The sequence below is a fragment of the Podarcis muralis genome, chromosome 16, assembly GCF_964188315.1.
Source record: "Podarcis muralis chromosome 16, rPodMur119.hap1.1, whole genome shotgun sequence".
NCBI classification, from domain to species: Eukaryota; Metazoa; Chordata; class Lepidosauria; order Squamata; family Lacertidae; genus Podarcis; species Podarcis muralis.
Window position 1 is genome coordinate 18,725,989 of NC_135670.1, and position 19,409 is coordinate 18,745,397.

Genomic DNA, 19,409 nt, shown 5'->3' on the forward strand with positions numbered 1-19,409 from the left:
AATGCCCATCAACTTTGGGGGCAGCCCCGTTAAATATTTTATTGGGGAAGCAAAGGGACCTCAGCCCCTCGAAGTTGGCTCCTATGTCTGGGGGAGAGAATCATGTAGATAAAGATAATGCATGAATGCAACAAGGGTCCCTTACCTCCTTGTTGTCAGCAGTGAAGCTGAAATAGAAAATGGGGTTTCTGACCCAAAGGTGGCATCGTTTTAAAAGCACTTTACCTACCGGCTCTATCAAATGGCAATTGTAGTGTTGATGTGAACTTGCTCCAAGCCACCGAGGAGAGCTGGCTCTCCAGCCAAATAAATTCATACACCCTTAACTAAGCCGATTCCTCTCCTCCGGCCGTTGCTTTTAGCAGTGGATGAAAAAACGGGCTTTGCAGGCTTAACTGAGATTTGCCCGCTGTCTCTTGTTCGTCTTTCTTGCCTTTCCAAAAAGGCCCAGCAAAGGGTTAACCTTCCCCCAGACCCCCGCCCGCCCGCCCTGCCTGGCCCGTTGATGCTGTCAGCCTCCCTGGGGGATCAGCCCGCAGCCCACCCCCCTTTTGTGGCGGCCCGGCGTGTGCCACCCCTTGCCCCCAATCTGCATAATGGCAGGGCCCACGCGCCAGGGCCAGTGCTCCCATCTGCCGCTCGCCCCCACGGGACCCGCAGCCACGCAACCAGCGCAGCGCCCATTGGCTGCCCCGCACCAGCCATCTGCAGCTTCCAGCCAGCACAATAGGCGCCCGGGCCTTTATAGAGCGGGGCAGCCGCCGTGCTTGCTCCCAGAGGCCAGCTGGCTCCGCGCTGAAGACACGACGGCGGGCACGGGCAAGAGACGCCGACGTCGCCACCAGCAGCAGCAGCAGCCTCGGCTAACAAAAGCCTGAGCGGACGCGCCAAGCGGGAGAGCCCCTGCGCCAAGTTTGGAAGCCTCTCCTCTTGCAGGGCCCGCAAAGCAGCAACAGGTGCCAGCAGCCCCCTCGACGTGCGCCGCCGTGCCAGGCCCCTGGTGCCCAAGGGCTAAGCGCCAGCGCCCTTCTCCGCCCTCCTTCGAGCCGCCCAAGATGCCCCGGGGGTTCCTGGTGAAGAGGACGCGTCGAGAAGCGCCCATTTCCTACCGGATCCGGACCCCGCAGAAGGAGGTGGATGGCGGCGGGGTGCCGTCGGGCCTGCTGCTCCCCGGCGGGGCCTTGGCCTTGCCCTCCTCCGCCCCAAGGAAGCTGCCCCGGGCCGGGGGGCTGCCGGACTGCCCCGCCCCAGGGCCTGGCCCCCTGCGCCTGGCGGGAAGCGCCGCGACGCTGGGCAGCTGTCTGGAGCGAGGGGGCCTCCATTCGGGGTCGCCGGCCCCGGGCGCGTCCGCCCCGACGTGCGCCTCGCAGGCTCTGGGCACCGGGTCGGCCTGCGCGCCGTCGGCTAAGCAGCCCAGCGCCCTGGCGCCCGCGAAGAAGGCCGTCGGGGGTGGCGGCGCTGCCCCTGCCCGAGGGGCAGTGGTGCTGCTGGGCGCCTTCGTGTGCCAGCTGTGCCAGGAGTCCTACCCGGGCCCGCTGGCCCTGGCGCAACACTGCTGCTCCCGCATCGCCCGCGTCGAGTACCGCTGCCACGAGTGCAGCAAGGCCTTCAGCTGCCCGGCCAACCTGGCTTCCCACCGCCGCTGGCACAAGCCCCGGGGCGGAGGCGGCGGGCACGCGGGGGGCACCACCAAGGAGAACGAGAGCCCCGAGCCGGGCAACGCGCCCCGGGGGGCCCTGCCCCACCCCGGCGCCGCCGAAGGGAGCTACTGCTGCTCGCATTGCCCCAAGCGCTTCCGCCGCCGGGCCTACCTTGGCAAGCACTTGGCTCTGCACAGCGCCGGAGGGCAGGTGCTGTCCGAAAGCCAGTGCCTCCGCGGCAATCTCGCCCCTTGGCCCAAGAAACCCTTTTGAGAAACCCCGCCAGGACCGGGATCGAGGACGCCCTCTCAGAGAGTGCTGAGAAGGGGGGGGGGGACAGCATTGCCAAGGCCTGGCCCCACAGGCCCCTGCCCCAGCTGCCCGGATTGGGGAGCCAGGGCTAGCCAGGCACCCTTGTTGTGCCACCGGCCTTTCTCCATCACCCGCAGTCTGCAGGACAGAAAACGAACTTCTGTGTGATCCGAAGGCTGGCACCTTTTCTCGATGATTTTTTCAGTGTGACTCTGAAGCTGCTACGGCCTTTGCGGGGGACCTAAATGTAATGTTTTATTTGCTGGGAGCCAGAGTGCAGAACTTCTGTTGCACTTCACAACGGATTCTTGCATGGACCCTGAACTAAGAACTGTGGCGCCAGATTACAAAGACAATCTCGACTTTCTCAGTTCCCAGCTTCCAGCTGAAACTGTGCAGTGTCCCGGCATGTACAGCCTCCCCATGAACAGACCGAAATGCAAGAGGCATCTTCCAGTGAAGAACTGATCTTCCAGTGTGGTTTTCAGGGTGCAAGGGAATAGGAAGTGGGTATTAGTGAGAATGCCGACAGCTGGAATTTGAGATTGTGATTGTGTGATAGTAAAAGAAGCGTTTTGGAAAAAACAAAAACGCCAACCTGCCTTGTCTCTCCTCTCTTTCTGTGTAAGAGTTTTGCATTATTGGACACATGGTGTCTCATTGCCAGAGGTGGTAGACATGCTTGTGAAACCACGTGGCTTTCTTCCAAATGTGTTTGGAATACATTCAGAAACAAATCTGCTGTTTTGATTTCAGATTCGTTAATCCATACAGAATGTCACAGAATCAATTAACATGGGTGAAACTTCATACCTGAAGCATTGGCGCATTTAATGAAAACAGATTGTACCCCTTAGGTTTGGTTGCAGATTGGGGAAAGTTTTTATTTATTTAATTATTTATTTATTCTCTCCAAGTAAGAAAAAGTCATTAGCAACGAACATTCCTGCCTAAGCCTGTTGCTGATGCACTACTTTTCTGCTGACAGGGAGCCTTTTCTTTGCATGGGAGATTGTTCCAAAACACGATCACTCCACATGCGTTATTCTTGGAAGCACTTAGAGCCTCAGGACTCTGCCACCTCCCATGTGTAAACTGGGCTTGAGTTAGGAGAAATATGCACTTATCCATAAACTCCTAGTCCATTCTAGAGCAGCACTTTCACAAAGCTGGGAAGCCCATTCAAATTATTCTACCCCAGTAAGCACAGAGTCCAGTAAGGTTAATCAGAGCACTGTTGGCTTGCTCTGCAAAGGGTGATGCTCCCTTTAGCCCATCAGACTGGGTGCACAACAATGATTTGAGTGTAATTACACCATACTAAGCTGCCTTGTGAAACACCCTCCTTGCTGCTGAACAATGGTGTGTGCACAAACCGGGGTGTGTGTTCTTCGTGTTGTTTAATGCACTGTCATTGGGTTGCATTTGTGTCGTCCTACACCTCCAGCCTCCCCTGTAGCACCACCCACAAGCTGGATGGTGTCCTAAAAAGGTGGGAGGGGGTAGGTCCCTCCCTCCTTTGCCTTGTTTGAAAGACCTTTGCTCATTATGAGGGGGGAAGAGGTGGAAAGTCCCTCTCCATATGCTCAGAATTGGTCATGATTTCAGAGTTTTTAAAAATGGCGTCCTGAACTTTTCTAACAGCAAAGGATACTCTGAGCTTGGGAAAGGGAGGGCACAGCCTTTATTTGGGCTCTCTCCTTTCTTTTAATGTCAAATACTGTGTGTGTGTGTTTACTCAGCAGCATGGCATGCTGTCTGCACTTGCTCAGGGGCACTTGTTTATTATCACTTCGCTAAGCCCTGGCATTACAGAAAGGTTACCGCTTGGATCAGGCTGATAGCTTGTTACGAATCCTCGACAGAATGCACTTTGTAAATGTACAGCTTGTCCCTTCAAGCTCAGGGCAAAGTTGTGAAAGGGGCATGAAGGTCTTCTCTCTCTCACAGATACATATGCTCTCCGAAAGGGTGTTCCTTTCCCACAAGCATTCTTCACCAGTGACATATCATAGAAGAATGCCAGCTGTGACCCTTTATGATTATAGTGTGTGCCATAGAGAGAAGGGCAGCCCTCACACAGTCCAGGTGAGCCCATCCTCAGGAGTGGCCCTCTGTGGGCACAAGTGGAACTTCATCTAAGCAAACGCTGAGGTTCCGAGAAAGCTGACCACATCACACACTTGAATGGGCAAGGATCCCAAACCTCAGAAGCAGCTGCCTCTTCTTTGATCTGCTGAATTGGCCCCTTTCATTCACGCTACACTCTGAGGCGATGTGTGTTAAGCCACATCTTTTTAAGCCACTCCACTTTTTTCTTGGCGAAAGGACCTGTGAAGCCTTTGGCAGCTGCTGGACTCTTCCAACGGGCACAACAAAGAGATCTGTGCAGGCCGGAATCTTGCATACTTTCCCCACTTACAAAACGTGGTCTTTGTCAAAGGCGCTGCTGTGCATGAAGAGTAGCCTCGCCCCCATGCTTTAAAAGAAAACAAAAGACGCAATGGCAATCCACAAAATAAAGCTGCGGGTTGCGCACAGACACATTGCTGTGCTGACATGAAACCTGCTCAGAGGGAGCTGCTGACAATAGAAGGTTGACACACACTGCAGCCACTGAGAGTAAAGACACGTTTTGCATGAGGGCTGGGGGGTGGGAGCCCCATCCATAGGGCCTGAAGATAGGCAGAATGGGCCTTGGCAAAGAGAAAGCTAGGGAGACAAGGTGACTGAGGACTAGCAGAAAGAGGACCCAGGAAGAAGGTAGAGCAAAGAACAAAGAGACAGGGGGGCTAAGCAGAAAGGAAGAGAACAAGCCGTAGGCTGAGAAGAGCGAATGAGTAGAGGGAGCAGAAGGGAAAACACTTAAGGGGTCAGAGAGCAGGGCAGGTGGGCGGGCGAAGGACTCACCCAGGCAGAGTCCATTATATTGATTATGAAATGTCCTCAGCCAAACCTAAGATTTAGCCCACTTAATTATACAGCCAGGAAGGAAGGAACAAAACCACTAACTGCAAGTCTCCTAAAAGGAGCGAGTCTGGACAAGCAAGGAAGTGGCTTCTGTTCTCCATCCGGAAGCAAACTACCCGGAATTATAGGGAGCATTAGCTCTGATATCAGCGGATATGGGTGGGTGGGGAGAACGCAGAGACACAAAAGGAGAAACGTGAGTTAAAATGGAGGGGGCAGCTCATCTAGATGGAATCACAGAAACCGTGCCCCCACTTCCTCCCCTCAGCTTAACCAGCAGCATGCACATGCACACCCACCCCCCACCCCACCCCTTGTTTTTCCAGGCCCCCCCCCCCCGTTTCCCCAAAAGTTGCCAGCAAGGACGACAAAGGAGCCCACGGCATGTGGCTGCAGACCAAAGACTTTATTGCACAAGGAGGGCCACGGCTAGTCTGTACATTCAGTTCAAATCCAGGCAGGAGGCTGGGGTGGGGAAGACAGACGGACAACAAGATTCCCCACCTCCCCTCGCCTCTCTTAACCTTGGTCCAAGGAGGAAGGAAGGAAAAATATGTACAGGACACACAGACACAAAACGGCACAGGGGGAGAAGGGTGCCCCACCTCCTCTTGCTTCTCAAGGTGGGGTGGGCCAAGATCAGGATAGCCAACGAGCTGCCCTCTGGATCTTGCTGGGGCTTTCAGCTCCAACCAGCCTGAGTCAGCATGGCCAATAGTCAGGGAAGGTGTGAGTCCGCCACAACCGGAGGGCGTCACGTTGGCTACCCCTGGCAGAATTGGAGGAGGGGGGAGCAATGGGTAGCACCACTGGAGGCGGTGAGATAAAACAGCAAGCTGGATTGTCTTGCCCCCACCTAGGAAGAATCTGTGATGGGTTACAAGAAGAGGTGGAAATGAGGACCACACAGGGCAAGGAGGGAGCAGGGCTTGTGTCACAGCTTTCAAAAACTTCACAGTTAACGGGCATGCGGGCCAAGGCCTCCATCAGGCAGGAAGCCCCCTGTGCAGTCCCAAATCAGTGCTGGGATGGGTTGGGGGGAGGAGGAGGGAGGGAGGGAGGGAATGGAGGCAGCGAGGGAAGGTTTGCTCAATCCTTCTCCCTCCAGCACCACCACTGTACACACCTCTGCCCAGGGCAAATCGTCAACCTGGGCATGTCACACTCTCCCCTTCCTCAAAGGCGATCTGCAGTTATTGCCTGGTGAATTTATTTTATTTTATTTTGTCCGATGGAACCACAAGGGTGGCATTTCCACGGGGGCTGGTGGCAAGAAAAGTCCAGGGTCCAAAATCGTAATTCGGTTTTTAAAAAAATTAAAAAAGATGCTCAACAAGACAACCATTCCCACCCCTAACCCCACCCTGGAGAGGAGGCTTGTATGGCTCCAAACTAAGGTTACAGGCTGGTGCACAAATTAATTGGGAAAGGGGGTGGGGCAGTAGCCCCTGAAAGGAACTGGGTGGCAAGCCTTGGTTGATAGGTGCAACCTGTTCAGTAACAGGGGCCCAAAGAGTTCCACCTCACCCAAGGTGGCCAGTGGAGCCCTGTGTCCTTTGGGCCCCCAAACCTCAGCTTCCACCCAACCACCCCCCATTCTGGGAATATACAACACCCCCCCCACCAAGTGGTGAGAGCTGTAGCACTAGCCACATCAAAGGCTAGCGGAGGGAGGGCTTAAGTGGGGGGGGGGCAGGAGCACGTTGTAATGGAACAGCCTGTCAAAAGTCTCTGTTGTGCTCCAAGTAACGAGGGAGTGAGAGAGAGCACCAGCTACCCCCTCCTAGGCCCCCAAAGGTGTGAGTGAGGTCAGAGGGCCTCAAGGGCAGTGGGGAGGCGTTGGGGGGCCACCCAGCATCTGTGTGACCTGGCTGAGCTGAGCTGCCGCCGTCTCTGACGCTTCCTTCAAGCGCTGGGTGTTCTCTTGAAGGGTCTGCACTTCCGCCTGCAACGCCGCCTTTTCAGCCTTCTCCTGGAGGACAAACAAGGAAGAAAGGAAACTCAGAAACACATCAGGGGCTCCATCCCATTACGCTGGCTTGGTTCTAATCCATCTAGAGGCTGAGGGGACAAGGCTGCTGTTGCTGCAACAATTAAAGCCTGCATCTGACCATATGAAGCCACACACTCGCCGAGATCCTCAAGAGAGACCCTGTCGCATGCCTAGACAGCAGATCCTGCTGCTGCTGTTGGTGCAGTGTGTCTTCCGGATGATGCTGACTCGCAGCAGGACCTTCTCGGTGGCGGGTCCCAATGTGTGGAACACCCTCCCCAGTGAGGTGCATCTTGTCTTCTGCATCAGTGTAACATTCCAGAGGAATTTTAAACCGTTCCTGCTCACCCAGGCTTTTGATGGCCAAAAGATACTGCTCCCAGCAACCCTGAAATTATTAGCTGACTTTTAAAATAGATGCTCTTAAATGTTTTTTTTAAAAAATAAAATAAATAAATTTGTATTTAATTGTATTGCTTCACCATTCTATTGTTTGCTGCCCAGGGCTCCTTTGGGTGAGGATTCAACAAATAAATAAATAAATAAATAGCACTTGAGGGGGTGGGAAGACAGTGCTCTTCCTTGTTTGCTGTGTCTTGTTAGAGGAACACTCGGCCCCCAGGAGCTCCATTAGGCCCCCTTCTCCTTCAGCATTCTGTTCCAGGCTGGAAACATTCCCAACCACCAGGAGCCTTTCGAAAAGGGCTTTCAAACAGCCCCACACTAGGCTTTGTAGTGCAAACAATTGAGGCCTCAAAATGCAGCGTCACCTGATGTCACTATGGCATTAGGTGATTGACAACAAGGTGGCACTACCCACCTGTCAACTTAGGCCCACCAGAGTGGCGGGGGGGGGGGGGGGATAAGGATGGAACCTGTTGGATAGAAAATGCTTCCTGAATGACAACTGGACTGATCTGTTCCAGCAAGACTGCTCAGGAGTTTCTTCAGCACCTCAGAGATTAATAAATGCATTGTGGCTGGAGGTTTTGTAGGCAATACCCCACAAACTGTTCTAGTGAGGCCTCATTAATTCAGACATTGCTGAGGAGAAAGTTCCACATGGCATGACTAAAAAATAAACAAGGAAACCCACATCTCTACGAAGGGAGGAAAACCAGACAGTCTGCAATGTCTGAGTTTGGGCAGCGAGTCCTGATAATGACACATACCCGGGGGTGAGGGTGTTATAGGTGGATGCCAAGCTATTTTAAGAGGAAGCCTCCTCCTTTCAGAATGATTTTTAAAGGAAAATGGGAAGGGAAGAATTCATGGTTCACATTCATGAACAAATCTGATGGCTTTCTGCAGGGCTTGAAGTGGGGGGGGGGGGATGAAGATTATGGGCAGTTCCCTCACTGCAAAGGTTTCATTCTATCTGCATTTATTTATACACAGATTTATACACAGGGGCTGAGCAGCCTTTGGGCTTGTGGGACCTACTTGCTTGTTCTACCAGAATCTTGAGGTCTTGAGGTCTACCAACCAGAATCAGGTGCACAACTGCAGCTCAGGAAGTGGATGGAAGTACACCAAGACTTAAGGGGCAAGGTGCCTTTTGAGGACAAACGCAGGCCAGGAATTTGTGCTCAGCATCAGCATAGATGCCAAGTCCACAAGCCCTTTTTCACAAAAACCCAGTTTTCCCCCCAAGTTTTCTTTCTCAGCAACCTATTTTTATTTATTTATGGTGGTGGGGTAGTTGTTTTAGTTGTTGCTGTTTTTGGGAATGAAAAACGCTGGCTGATCCCCCATATATCCACCAATAGATCCTGAACTACCTTGTGCTCGCTTGCCCCTGAGATAACATATAGCTATGGCCAGGTAGGCTTTTTCACAGAACAAGCTGCTGCAGCAGATGTACCCGTTCCTCAAGACTGGAGAAGCAGCCAGTGACATGTGCCTCAGGTACAATACCTTGTATGATTTAAAACTGGTTCAGGGGAGGAATTAGTCCCATGAGGAAATATTGAACAAACTGGGCATCTTTAGTTTGGAGAAGTAAAGACTGAGCAGAATTCTTCAAATACCCAAAGGGCTGTTGCCTACAGGAGGGCAAAGACTCTGGGTGCCTCCAGACTTGGAATTTTGTGGGAGCAATTCAAATGCACACCAGAACTTGAGATTTGCATAATTAAAGGGGATTAAGGTGCTCTGTTGCCCTAGCACAACAAATCCACTTAAAAAAATTAAATAAAATTTGCAGTTAGGAAAGTGATGGGGAAACCCACTTTCAGCCCATATAACCACCCAGTTTGACCCACAAGTCCATTTTGGGCAACCTATGCCCACCTGCCCTACACCTGATGTCAAGTGTTAAGCAGGTAAAAGTGTGGCTTGTCTGAAAGGAATTTTCTTTGTGTAGTACCTCCAAAGTGCCAATAACCAGCTGAGATCCTGATAACTTGCATCCTCCCCTCCCTCTCAAAAGGGCAGCAGCTGCTCTTTTTTTAAGAGTGCAAAGGAAAATTTAATGTTATTTTTAGTTTGGCTCTAACTTTGGGAGAATGGGGAATACCTTTCAAAAGTAAATTTTGCAAAAACCATGCTGGTCTGATCCTCTGTGCCTCTTACATTCCTGCTCACTACCTCACCTTCTGAAGATCTTCCTGCAGTTTCTTGAGTGTCGATTCCAAATGCAGGACCTTATCAGCAAGGCTGAGAGGAAACTGGGACCTGAAAGAGTTGGAAAAGAAGGGAGAACCAGGGTGGGGAGACACTGATGTTAACTAGCCTGGCAAATGATTGTTCTCACATTTTTATGTAACTAGGAAGATGTATATATTTTTGATACGCCTTGCAGAATGGAGAGAAGGAATTCAGGGAGCTGACGTACGGATGAGATCTCCCCACCATACAGTTGAACCTCTCCAGCACGCTCAAATCTCTCTTCCCTGTCCCCTTGTACACACAGAGAGAGAACTATTTCTTACTCCTCATTGGGTTGCTGCTGGCTCGTGCCCCTCTGGACGGTGGTGCACAGGGATTCCCTGCTCTCCAGCACATGCTGCCCTATGGATGGAGAAAGAGGCACAGGTAAGAGATTCAGCCAGAGCAAGAGGAAAGCCCTAGATAGGGGAATGGCCCATAGCTCAGTGGCAGCACTCTGGCTTTGCACACAGAAGGTCCCAGGTTCAAGTCGGACCTGTTCTAAGGCACCTTCCTGTGTTCCTAAGATGCTACCCTACACTAAGTTCCAAGACTTTTGCCGCAGCTAGTGCCAGCCTGTTGGTTTGGTTCCCCACGCTCACTCACCTTCCCTGGAAAGGGCCTCCAAGATGCTGTTGCAAGCAGAAGCCAAGTTGGCAATGGACTCCCACTCATCCTCCAGGGACTCTCCAGCTTCAGAGAGAACTGGGGGATAAAGGAGAGGGCAAGGCCTTCAGTCCTCAAGCAAACCCTTGGCTCGCCCAGGCGTGGCCACATCAGTGCCTCTGCACCCGGGGAAATGGGGGCAGCGAAGGAGCTCAGGGCGGAGGATCTCTTACTTTTGGTGATGGAGTTCCGCAGGGAAAGTGTCCGCGGCAGGAACTTATCTGTTTCTCTGGACTCCAAGTGTGGAGAGGTCTTTTCCTCGGGAGGCAGAGATTCGGGGCCTTTGGCTACCTGGCCCACAACAGATTCTTTCTTGTTTACAATGGGATCTCCAGGATGTTCCTAGGAGAAGCAGAGCAGAAAAAACAGCCCTCTGTGCATTCTGCCATGTGGCACAAGCGACTAAATGTGGCACACAGTGCAAAATCCAACTTCCTGAGAAAACTTTGGCTTTCTTTTTTCTTTAAGAAACTTTCCAGCCCTCTTAAGACAGCAGCAACAGGATATTCTTACCCTAATCCTCATAAACTAGCAAAATTCTACTGTTGCTACAAGGGGTAGGAGATGGAGAAGGGGACGTGTAAGCTGCAAAGACCTAGACAAATGGGGTGTGTTGCCTCCACAGTCAGAGGCAGTAATGCTTCTGAATACCAGTTGCTGGAAGACATAGGAGGGGAGAGGGCTCTTGTGCTCAGATCCTGTTTGCAGGTTTCCCACAGGCATCTGGTTGGCCACTGTGATAACAGGATGCTGGACTAGATGGACCATTGGCCTCATCCAGCAGTCTCTTCTTATGTTCTTATATTTGATGCCTCAGGCTATACAATGCTAGCAGGTTGCATGCGCGCGCGCGCGCACACACACACACACACACACACACACTGTGACATTGCACTCAACTCCTTCCACTTTAAAGGGTTGCCTCAGGTGCTACTGTTGGAGAAGGAGTGCAGCTGTGCTGGGGAATTGGATCTGGACAGAGGATCATGTCCAGAAATGGCCAACCCTTCACCAGGCAAGGGGCTGGTAGGTGTGACTTTGCCAAAATGGCCTCATGAACCATGGGGAGGCCTCATTAGGCCCATGGGTTGGAGATTCCCTACCAATGAGCTCCAGTTTGATGCAGAATGTCCCATGCACAATCACAGCATCCCCAGTTAAAAGGATCAGGAAGGGGAAGAAGGGGAAGACCTTCCTCTGCCTGAGACACCTCCCTCCCATTCCTCTGTTGCCTCCCTTGTGTCTGTTTTGGGACAATAAGCCCCTTGAGGCAGGAACTTGCCAAACATGCTCCTTGTAAATCACCACGAACATAGATGCCACTATATTATTTAAAGTGGTTGTTGTGACTATTATTAATGTTAAAATCAAAAGGCACATAAACTGAGGTACAAAGAGGGAAGACAAACACTTACTGCGTCCTGCTCTGAAGAGGGCTTGGGCGTGGCAGCCAGGATGAGATCCGGAGGGGGATTTGGCAGGACAGGGATGTCCTGAGGTGGCACCCTGCAGAGAATGAGACCCCAGACATTGAGACATGGAGGCAGGAATGGAGAACGTATGCTAAAAGGATGATGTGTTGCTGATACCATATCTGAAGACTCAGAACCAAGACACAGCATTTCCTACAAACGTTTTTGATTTAGATCTAAACACATCTTGTAAGAAACCCCGCCTTTTTTGCAGCCTTGGTTCCTGAATATCACACATTTTTTAAAATGGCCAGAGGAAGGGAAACGGCTATTCTATTCTTTGATGCTTAACCATCTCCCCTTCTTGCAGGAGCTGCAAAAGCTGGTGAAAAGAAAGGAGTTGGCAGCTAGTAGCCCCAGAGCAGAATCTGGTCCACTGACAAATGTTAGCAGCCCTCTTCGCCCCTCCAATTACCTCCAACCTTGTTATCATGGGCCTTGAGGAAAAGACATGTTTACAGGTGCAAATGCACACACACCCCTCACACTCCCTTTATCCCATGCCTCTCTCTCTTCAGGTGCTTCTAGCAGCAGAAAGAGAGGAAGCTTGGAGCAGCAATGAAAGGTCTTTCGGCGCAGTCTCCTACACCCCTGCAAAAACAGACAAGGGTTGCATGTCTAACCGAAGATAAAACTGGTGGAGGGGCTGTAGCAGAGCGACTGTTTTGCAAGCAAAGATCCCAGGTTCAATCCCCTGCATCTCCAGTTATACAGATCAGGTGAAGCTCTGTGTGCCCAAGTTCCTTTACCATTCGAAGCACAGTAGACAATGCCAAGCTAGAAAAAGAGATAGCCTGGACTGAATAAAGCAGTCTCTTGTGTTCCTAAGATCCATGGAATGAGGCAGAGGGAAGTTGGCTAGATGTGACAGGGAAGGGGTGAGTGGGTATGAGCCCTGAAAGAGCCTGGAGGTACTAGTGCTACTCACGGGTCTGGAGGCTTGGGCGTTCGGTCACTATGACTCTGCAGAAACTCAGTCCTCTCCTCCGCCAGGCTGTGAGGGGGCCCATCTGGCAGGGATAGTGAGTGGAGCAGCTGGAGCGTGGCAGGCTTGAACCCTGCTTCGCTCCCCGGCCTGGTCAACTCCACATCACTGGCTGGTGGCTCACTCCTCCTCTTCTCTTGTAGAGACTTTAGGTACAGCTCCGAGAAACTTCTGCCAATGCAGAGAAAAAGGAACAGGACAAAGGCATCAGAGCACCATCCTGTGGGTTTAGTGGAGGAATAATCTTAAGTGTCGTCCAGCAACAGCTATTCCATCAGGACTAGAGGGCTAGTTTGATACACCTAACGGCAGCCACTCCATCAGGCTGCAGAGCAGGAGCAAAGGGAAGCAAGGCTATTCTATCGGCTCTTCACAGAGAGCAGCTGCCTTTGGCTCACCCACAACTGTTTTGCAGCAGCATCCATTTCATCACGCTACTTTCCAATCAAGCTAGTCATTTTAAGAAGGATAAAAAGACCTTCTTATTTATAGAGCAGGGAAGGGACAAAAGGGCACCTCTTTTGCACACAGAATAATTTTATATATGCTTTCATTACAGAGACTTAAATCCTGCTCTTCAAAGTCCTGGGGCAGAATGTAAAATTGGACAACACAATGAAAACAAATTAAAAGCATATACAGTTACACCAAAAGCAGGGAAACCTAAAAGATCACACAGACACACACACACACACACACACACACACACACACACACACAAATACACCAAAAGCTAAGAAAGGGAAGCGTAGGGGAACCCATTTCAAATTAAATTAAGAGGCCGAATACAGGTCATTAAAATGGGGAATACAGGTCATTAAAATGACACATCAAAGCAGGAGCCAGGCAAGCATCCATGGGGAGAGCATCTCGAAATCAAGCTGCCACCAATGAGAAAATTTATTATGGCCAAGACAGCCAGGTCCCAGCGGACTGCAGCTATTATCTCCAGTTCAAGACCCCAGGCACCTTATGCAAAGGGGTTTAATGCCAGGACTAGGTACTGGGCAAACCCAAAATAAATCAGAACTAAAAGCAACACACCACGGAGAGCAAATATGAGAAACCGGTCCTGGAGTGTTCCTCTCTTCCACCCCCAAAGAGTACTCACCTCCGAGCCTTTCCGTTCTCATCTGGGGGTACGACAGTAATGGTGACCTTCTTGGCAGTGCGCAGAAGCTCAGAGGTCTGGGCATGGCTGAGGCTGGGCAAGGGTCTCTCGCAGACACGGACCAGGCGGGCCCCAGGCTGGAGACCAGCCGTCTCAGCAAAGGTGAAGCGCTCCACCTCCGTCACGAAGCCCTCGGGGTCCATCTGGAAGCCCAGCTGGCCAACCCCGTTCCGCAACAGGGTCAGCTCCCGCGTCTCACAACCCCGAGTCACCAGCTGGGGGGAGGGGAGATAGTTCAGGTGGTGACGAGATTAAGCCAAAGAGCCTATTTTTATAGCCAGTGTATAGCCTTGGGACCCACCAAGTAATAATAAGCACAAGAACCCCTCTCTAAGCATATGGAGAGTGTATTTCCCCACAGCCAATTAACAGCAGTCACCCCCCACCCACATCTGTAACTCAGGAAGTGGAGCACAAGAGACCCAAATTTAGCACCACAGCACTTTGAATCCAAATGATGCTATGCATCCCTTCCGCTCCCCACCACCCCTTAGCGGGTGAAAACAAATTATTACCTGCAGCCGGTGGACAATGTCACGGATATCGGAGGCCTGACCCTCATCCACACGCATGCAAATGTAATCCCCTGTCTCATAGTAGAGGTCCAAAGTGCAGCTTTCAGAGAAGGTCCAAGCCAGGATGTCCCGGCAGGAACAGTTAAAAACCACCCTCTTCTCACGGGCATCAATGAGGACTAGAAATTCAGCCGAGATGCCCAGCAGGCACCGCAGCTCAGGAGTCTTGCTCTCGGGTCCTCTACTGCCATCCCGTGCCCACACGCCCCACACCAAAGCCCCCGCACTGTGTGCCTCTGCCCCCTTTGGCGCCTTGGACTTCTCGCGCTTCTTTGCAGCCAAAGCGATGAGGGCCAAGCGCGACGAGGAGGCCTCCAATGTGCTGGTGGTGGCGTGGTTGAGGGCCAGATCTCGCAAGTACTCCTGGCGGGTGCGCGTTGCCATGGCGTGGAACTTCCCTGAGCGCTCGGCCGCATTTTCTGCGTTGATCGCCTTGGCGAGCAGGAGGTCTCGGAAAGCTGGGCCCTTGGCAAAGGAGTTCTCAGCCGGGATGAAGGGACCAAAGCGTGGGATGTCCTTGGTGCAGCTGACAGCCACGCTGAATGGAGCAGCCATTTGCAGAGAGAGAGAAGAAGAAGGGACACAGGACACTTTTTAAATTAAAAAAATGCAATGGAATCGCTTATTTCTCTGTATCACTGAAATAATTTTGCATTGGTCCCAGGATTCAGCATCCTGGGCACCTGAATTTCCATTTGAATATATTTATATATATTTTAAAAGCAGCTTTCTAGCCCTTATGACTCTCCCCAGAGTACACCTCTTCTTCCTAGGCCTTAACCCTCAATGGCCCTGCCTCATGCTCTCATTAAATGTTTTTATCTAGCTAGAAATATCCTTTAACAGTGATAATGGCCTCTTGCTTGTGAGGATGGAGAGAGGTGTTTGTAGGAACCTCTGACTCTGGGGGTACTTGCCCTACCATATAAAGGTAACAGTCATATCAATTTCGCTGCCCATTTTCCGGCCTGGCCAAACACTGGCATGTGACCTCTGGGAGGTTGTTGCGGCATGATGGAAACAATTGGGGAGGGGGGGGGAGCAGTCTAAACTAAGACAGTGACCCTGTGAAATCCTAGTTTCCCAAACCTGCTACTTAAAAAACAGCATGCAACTATATTTGGGGGCAGGGATCTATGGGCCTCGCTGCAAGCCCACCAAACCAGAGGGCTGGTACAATTAAGGCAGTCAACCTGCTAACAAACAAATAACTGGGCAATAACAGTAACTGAGTTCAAAAGCAGCTAGGCCTTCCGTAGTGAACTGATCAAGGAACTAGGCCCAAAGCCTGAGGCTTTTGAACTTTGCATTACCCTGACAACCACTCAAGAACAGGCCTCGCAGCTCCCTCTGCTGGTGTGCTGTGACAGTGGTACAGAAAGAAAAGTTCGGGGTTTGAGAGCTTGAAAAAAAATGGGGATCCCATACCTCCCAATCACCTGAGGAAAAAACAGGATGGTCAAATCTTGGCAGCCATTTTTGGTGCCACAATCGCATGTGCTCTCGCCCAGGAAAAAAAAGTACTGTTTTGGGGCACCGTGCAAGATCTTGCCACAGTATAAGACAGTGGCAATATGCCTGTGAATAATGGTTTCTGAGAATCACAAGTGGGGAAAGTTGCTGTTGTGCAGGGTTGCCATATTTCAAAAAAGTAAAATTCCTGCAAAGTTGTTTTTAGGAAGACCCCAAAATTCTTGACATTTTAGGGAATAAACCCAAATTGTTGAGCTTTTGAAGGGAAACCTCCCCACCAAAAAATAGTGATTTTAAACTTTTGGAGCTGTTTCCACTGCTTTTTCCATTGCATTACCATACATCCGGGTTTTCCCTAACATTTTGCTGATTCTGCAAAATCTCTCCTCCACCCCCGACGCCCTTTTTACATCCAAAAACCAGGATGTGTCAGGAATTTTCCTGACATATGGCAAGCCTACTGTTGTGCACAGGTCCTGCTTCTGGGCTTCCCACTGGGGCATTGGGTTGGCTTCTGTTTGTAAGTTATCTAGGAATTATTTTTGTATTGGGCAATTGATAAATCAAATAAATTAACAGTCAAATAAATATTAGCTTTCCACAGTTCCGGCATAGCACCTGATGAGGTAGGCTGTTGCCTCTAAAAGCTTATGCCAGTTTAGAATATTTTTTTAACAGTTGGGGGGGGAGGGTCTTGTTAGGGTCAAAAGGCAGTATAAAAAGGATTTAATAAATAAATAAAGTTAAAGGTTACTGAAAAGTTAGTGTCATTTAACACATATCTTATTCTTTAACATGCTAGTCTTAGCATGCCTGGAGAGCTATCTCAACGAATGTGTGTACTATCTAGGGATAGCCACCAGAAATAAGTGACTTTATTACTGATTATTTATTACTAATATTACATTTATTTCAGTTGCCAAATTTAGTCAAATTTGACTTGTACTGTAATGATTCATTATTTTACTCATTAATTTCATGAATCAACGCATTTCTAAAACGGGTATTTTTCCTTCTTGGAAAAAAAAATTCCCCACATCACTTATGGAAAGCTGACATTGTGGCAATCAAAAAAAGGTATTCAGGAAACTGATACAGGAGCCTCTCCCAACATCCTTTACTGCTTTGCTCGTCTAACCTGGGCAAGCTGGTACTATAATTATACCTTACTGTAAAAAGGGCAAAAATAGTGCAAATCAAGTTTGAAAAAGAAGTTGTACTAGATTGCAATAGTTAGATGCTGCTGTCATCTGGTTTCTCTGGAGAAAGAAAAAATGCACCAAGAATGGCAAATAAAAACAGAAGGGCTACTGTGAACTAACCTCAGCACCAAACTACATGTGACATTAATCTCATGGTTTTCCCTTGAGTGCAGACATTTCTCCCGACACAAAGAACCAGCCAGGGGCCCCATTCCAGATCTGGACAGCTGTGAGGAGGGATGGCAGGGGCAAAGCCACCTGTACCCTACCATACACACACCATTTAGGGGATTTGTTTTTATAATAATGGAAAACTAGGGGGGAAACACCCTTGTAGCTGTACTGTACTACTGTTACAGAGGAAACTGAGGGTCAAATTACTGTACAACGGTTCTTCAAAAAATAATTAAAAAAAAAAATCCCTTAAAATGTGGCTGTACCTCTGTTTCACCACAAGGGGACATATTTCTAAGACAAAAGAGTACAGGAATTACAAGTCTCAGCCAGCTGAGTTTCCTGCAGAGAATAAAATAAAAATCTAATTTCTAAAAACCCGTATGGAAACCTGGTCCTGCATTCCATATGCTGTTGGATCTGTGAGGACTGTTAGCATATTCTGGCAGAAAATATTGCAAGAGATAAGTAACAAGTTATAAATACATCAATATAGTTTGCTTGTGCTAGTGAACATTTTTGCAGGCTATCTCTGCTGTGTTTTAGATGAAGTCCTGATTACTCCTCTGATCTTTGTGTCCTAAAACCTTAACCAGAACCTACTTTTTCAATCAGGAATAAAGGACTGAGAAGCAGTCTCATGTCTTGGGATTTAATCCAACGTTAGTCTTCCTCAGAGTAGACCCACTGAAATTCATAAATATCCATTCATTCTAATGAGACTACTCTGACTATAACTTAGTTGGATACAACCTTTGCTAAGAATCTGGGACAAATGGAGAAATTGGTACATCAGATTAATCTTATTCAGAAGTCTAGTTAAACTTGATGCTTTCTTCCTTGAATGGGGCACGTTCATTGCCTATGTGGAAGTGTGGTTTGAGGCAGTGGCTACAGAGTTGGATTAGCACAGGCTTCCTCAACCTGCGGCCCTCCAGATGTTTTGGCCTACAACTCCCATGTTCCCTAGCTAACAGGACCAGTGGTCAGGGATGATGGGAATTGTAGTCCAAAACATCTGGCGGGCCAAAGGTTGGGGATGCCTGGATTAGCACCAGGGGGCCTGGTTCAAAAACCCACTCATTCATGAAGCTCAGTGGGTGACGTTGGGTCCAACACACTCTCTCCCTGATGAGCCTACCACAAAGGACTGCTATGACGACCATGGGCCACTCTGAGCAACTTGGATGAAGGGTTGGAATAAAATAAGGAAAGAACGGATTTAAAATTTAACAATGGGCAATGATGGCTGCATTCGCACATCATGTTATGCCACAAATTGCTTTAAACATGGGTTGTTCAATGCGGCTCAGAACCTCATATGTCAAGGACAACCCACATGCACTCACCCTGGCCCTGTGATAAGAGGGTGGCAACACGAGAACAAGCCTTTCCAGCGGTGATTCCGTGGTTGTGGAAAGCTCTCCCCAGGGAAGCTTGCCTAGTACCATCTTTGTCTAGTCTTAGTTGCCAGGCAAACGTGTGTTTTTTACCTGGGCTTTTGGCCCTTAATTTGAAGGGTCGTAAGTATTTTTGGCCTCTATTAGTGGGGTAATAATAATTGAATAATAATTTATTATTTCTACCCTACCCTTCCTTCCCAGGTAGGAAAAGACCTGCCTTTTATTTATATAGATATGTTTTTAAGGGTTTTTTATTGGTTCTGTGTAATTGGTCTTAGTGTTTGTAATGTGTTTGTACCTCACTTTGGGTTATTTTCACAAGGTAAACAACTTATAAATGTAAATAATAATATTGGCACAAGGACTAAAGCATTTGCAACCAAAAAATACTAATTTTCTTCAATATCTCTCACTGTCAAGTCCATCGAGAGGAACAAGTCCAAAGGAGGTGTTACAATTGGAAGGTCAGGGAGAGTTTGGCCAGGTTTCCCCACACTGCCACCTCCCTCTCACCTGTAAGTAGTGTGCTCTGTGCAAGATTCATGTGCCCTCACCACAATGAACACATGCTGAAAGTGTGAGCGGAACACCTTTGGCGTGAAGGGGAGCGCTCCAGGCTCCTGGAAGACGATGGTCACAATGTCATTCCCAATGTGCCGCTTCCTCAGCAGCTGCAGAAGATTGGGGGTGGGGGAGGAAAGGAAGGTTACCAGAGAAATGGGGA

The 19,409-nt window shown here is 49.8% G+C and overlaps 2 protein-coding genes across 7 annotated transcripts in view; one reads left to right on the plus strand and one right to left on the minus strand.

Moving 5' to 3' along the window:
• Window positions 1-618: 618 nt before the first annotated feature.
• On the plus strand, window positions 619-2,553 carry LOC114586377 (insulinoma-associated protein 1b-like). Its single transcript, XM_028709754.2, has one exon. It carries the CDS (start codon window positions 1,056-1,058, stop codon window positions 1,911-1,913), a length of 858 nt encoding a protein of 285 aa, XP_028565587.2. The 5' UTR covers window positions 619-1,055; the 3' UTR covers window positions 1,914-2,553.
• A 2,754-nt stretch (window positions 2,554-5,307) lies between these two features.
• SIPA1 (signal-induced proliferation-associated 1) overlaps window positions 5,308-19,409 on the minus strand; it is a 37,733-nt gene continuing 23,631 nt past the window's right edge. For 5 of the 6 annotated variants that reach the window (XM_077920872.1, XM_077920874.1, XM_077920873.1 and 2 more), the window contains 10 exons: window positions 19,199-19,356; window positions 14,374-14,971; window positions 13,799-14,073; window positions 12,631-12,858; window positions 11,646-11,736; window positions 10,404-10,572; window positions 10,171-10,269; window positions 9,849-9,927; window positions 9,510-9,591; window positions 5,308-6,894 (listed from right to left, as the gene is read on the minus strand). In XM_077920872.1, coding sequence (XP_077776998.1) covers window positions 6,742-6,894; window positions 9,510-9,591; window positions 9,849-9,927; window positions 10,171-10,269; window positions 10,404-10,572; window positions 11,646-11,736; window positions 12,631-12,858; window positions 13,799-14,073; window positions 14,374-14,971; window positions 19,199-19,356 — 1,932 coding nt within the window. In that variant the 3' untranslated portion in view covers window positions 5,308-6,741. The remainder of the gene's footprint in view (window positions 6,895-9,509; window positions 9,592-9,848; window positions 9,928-10,170; window positions 10,270-10,403; window positions 10,573-11,645; window positions 11,737-12,630; window positions 12,859-13,798; window positions 14,074-14,373; window positions 14,972-19,198; window positions 19,357-19,409) is intronic. The other variant, XM_077920877.1, reaches the window with a different exon arrangement.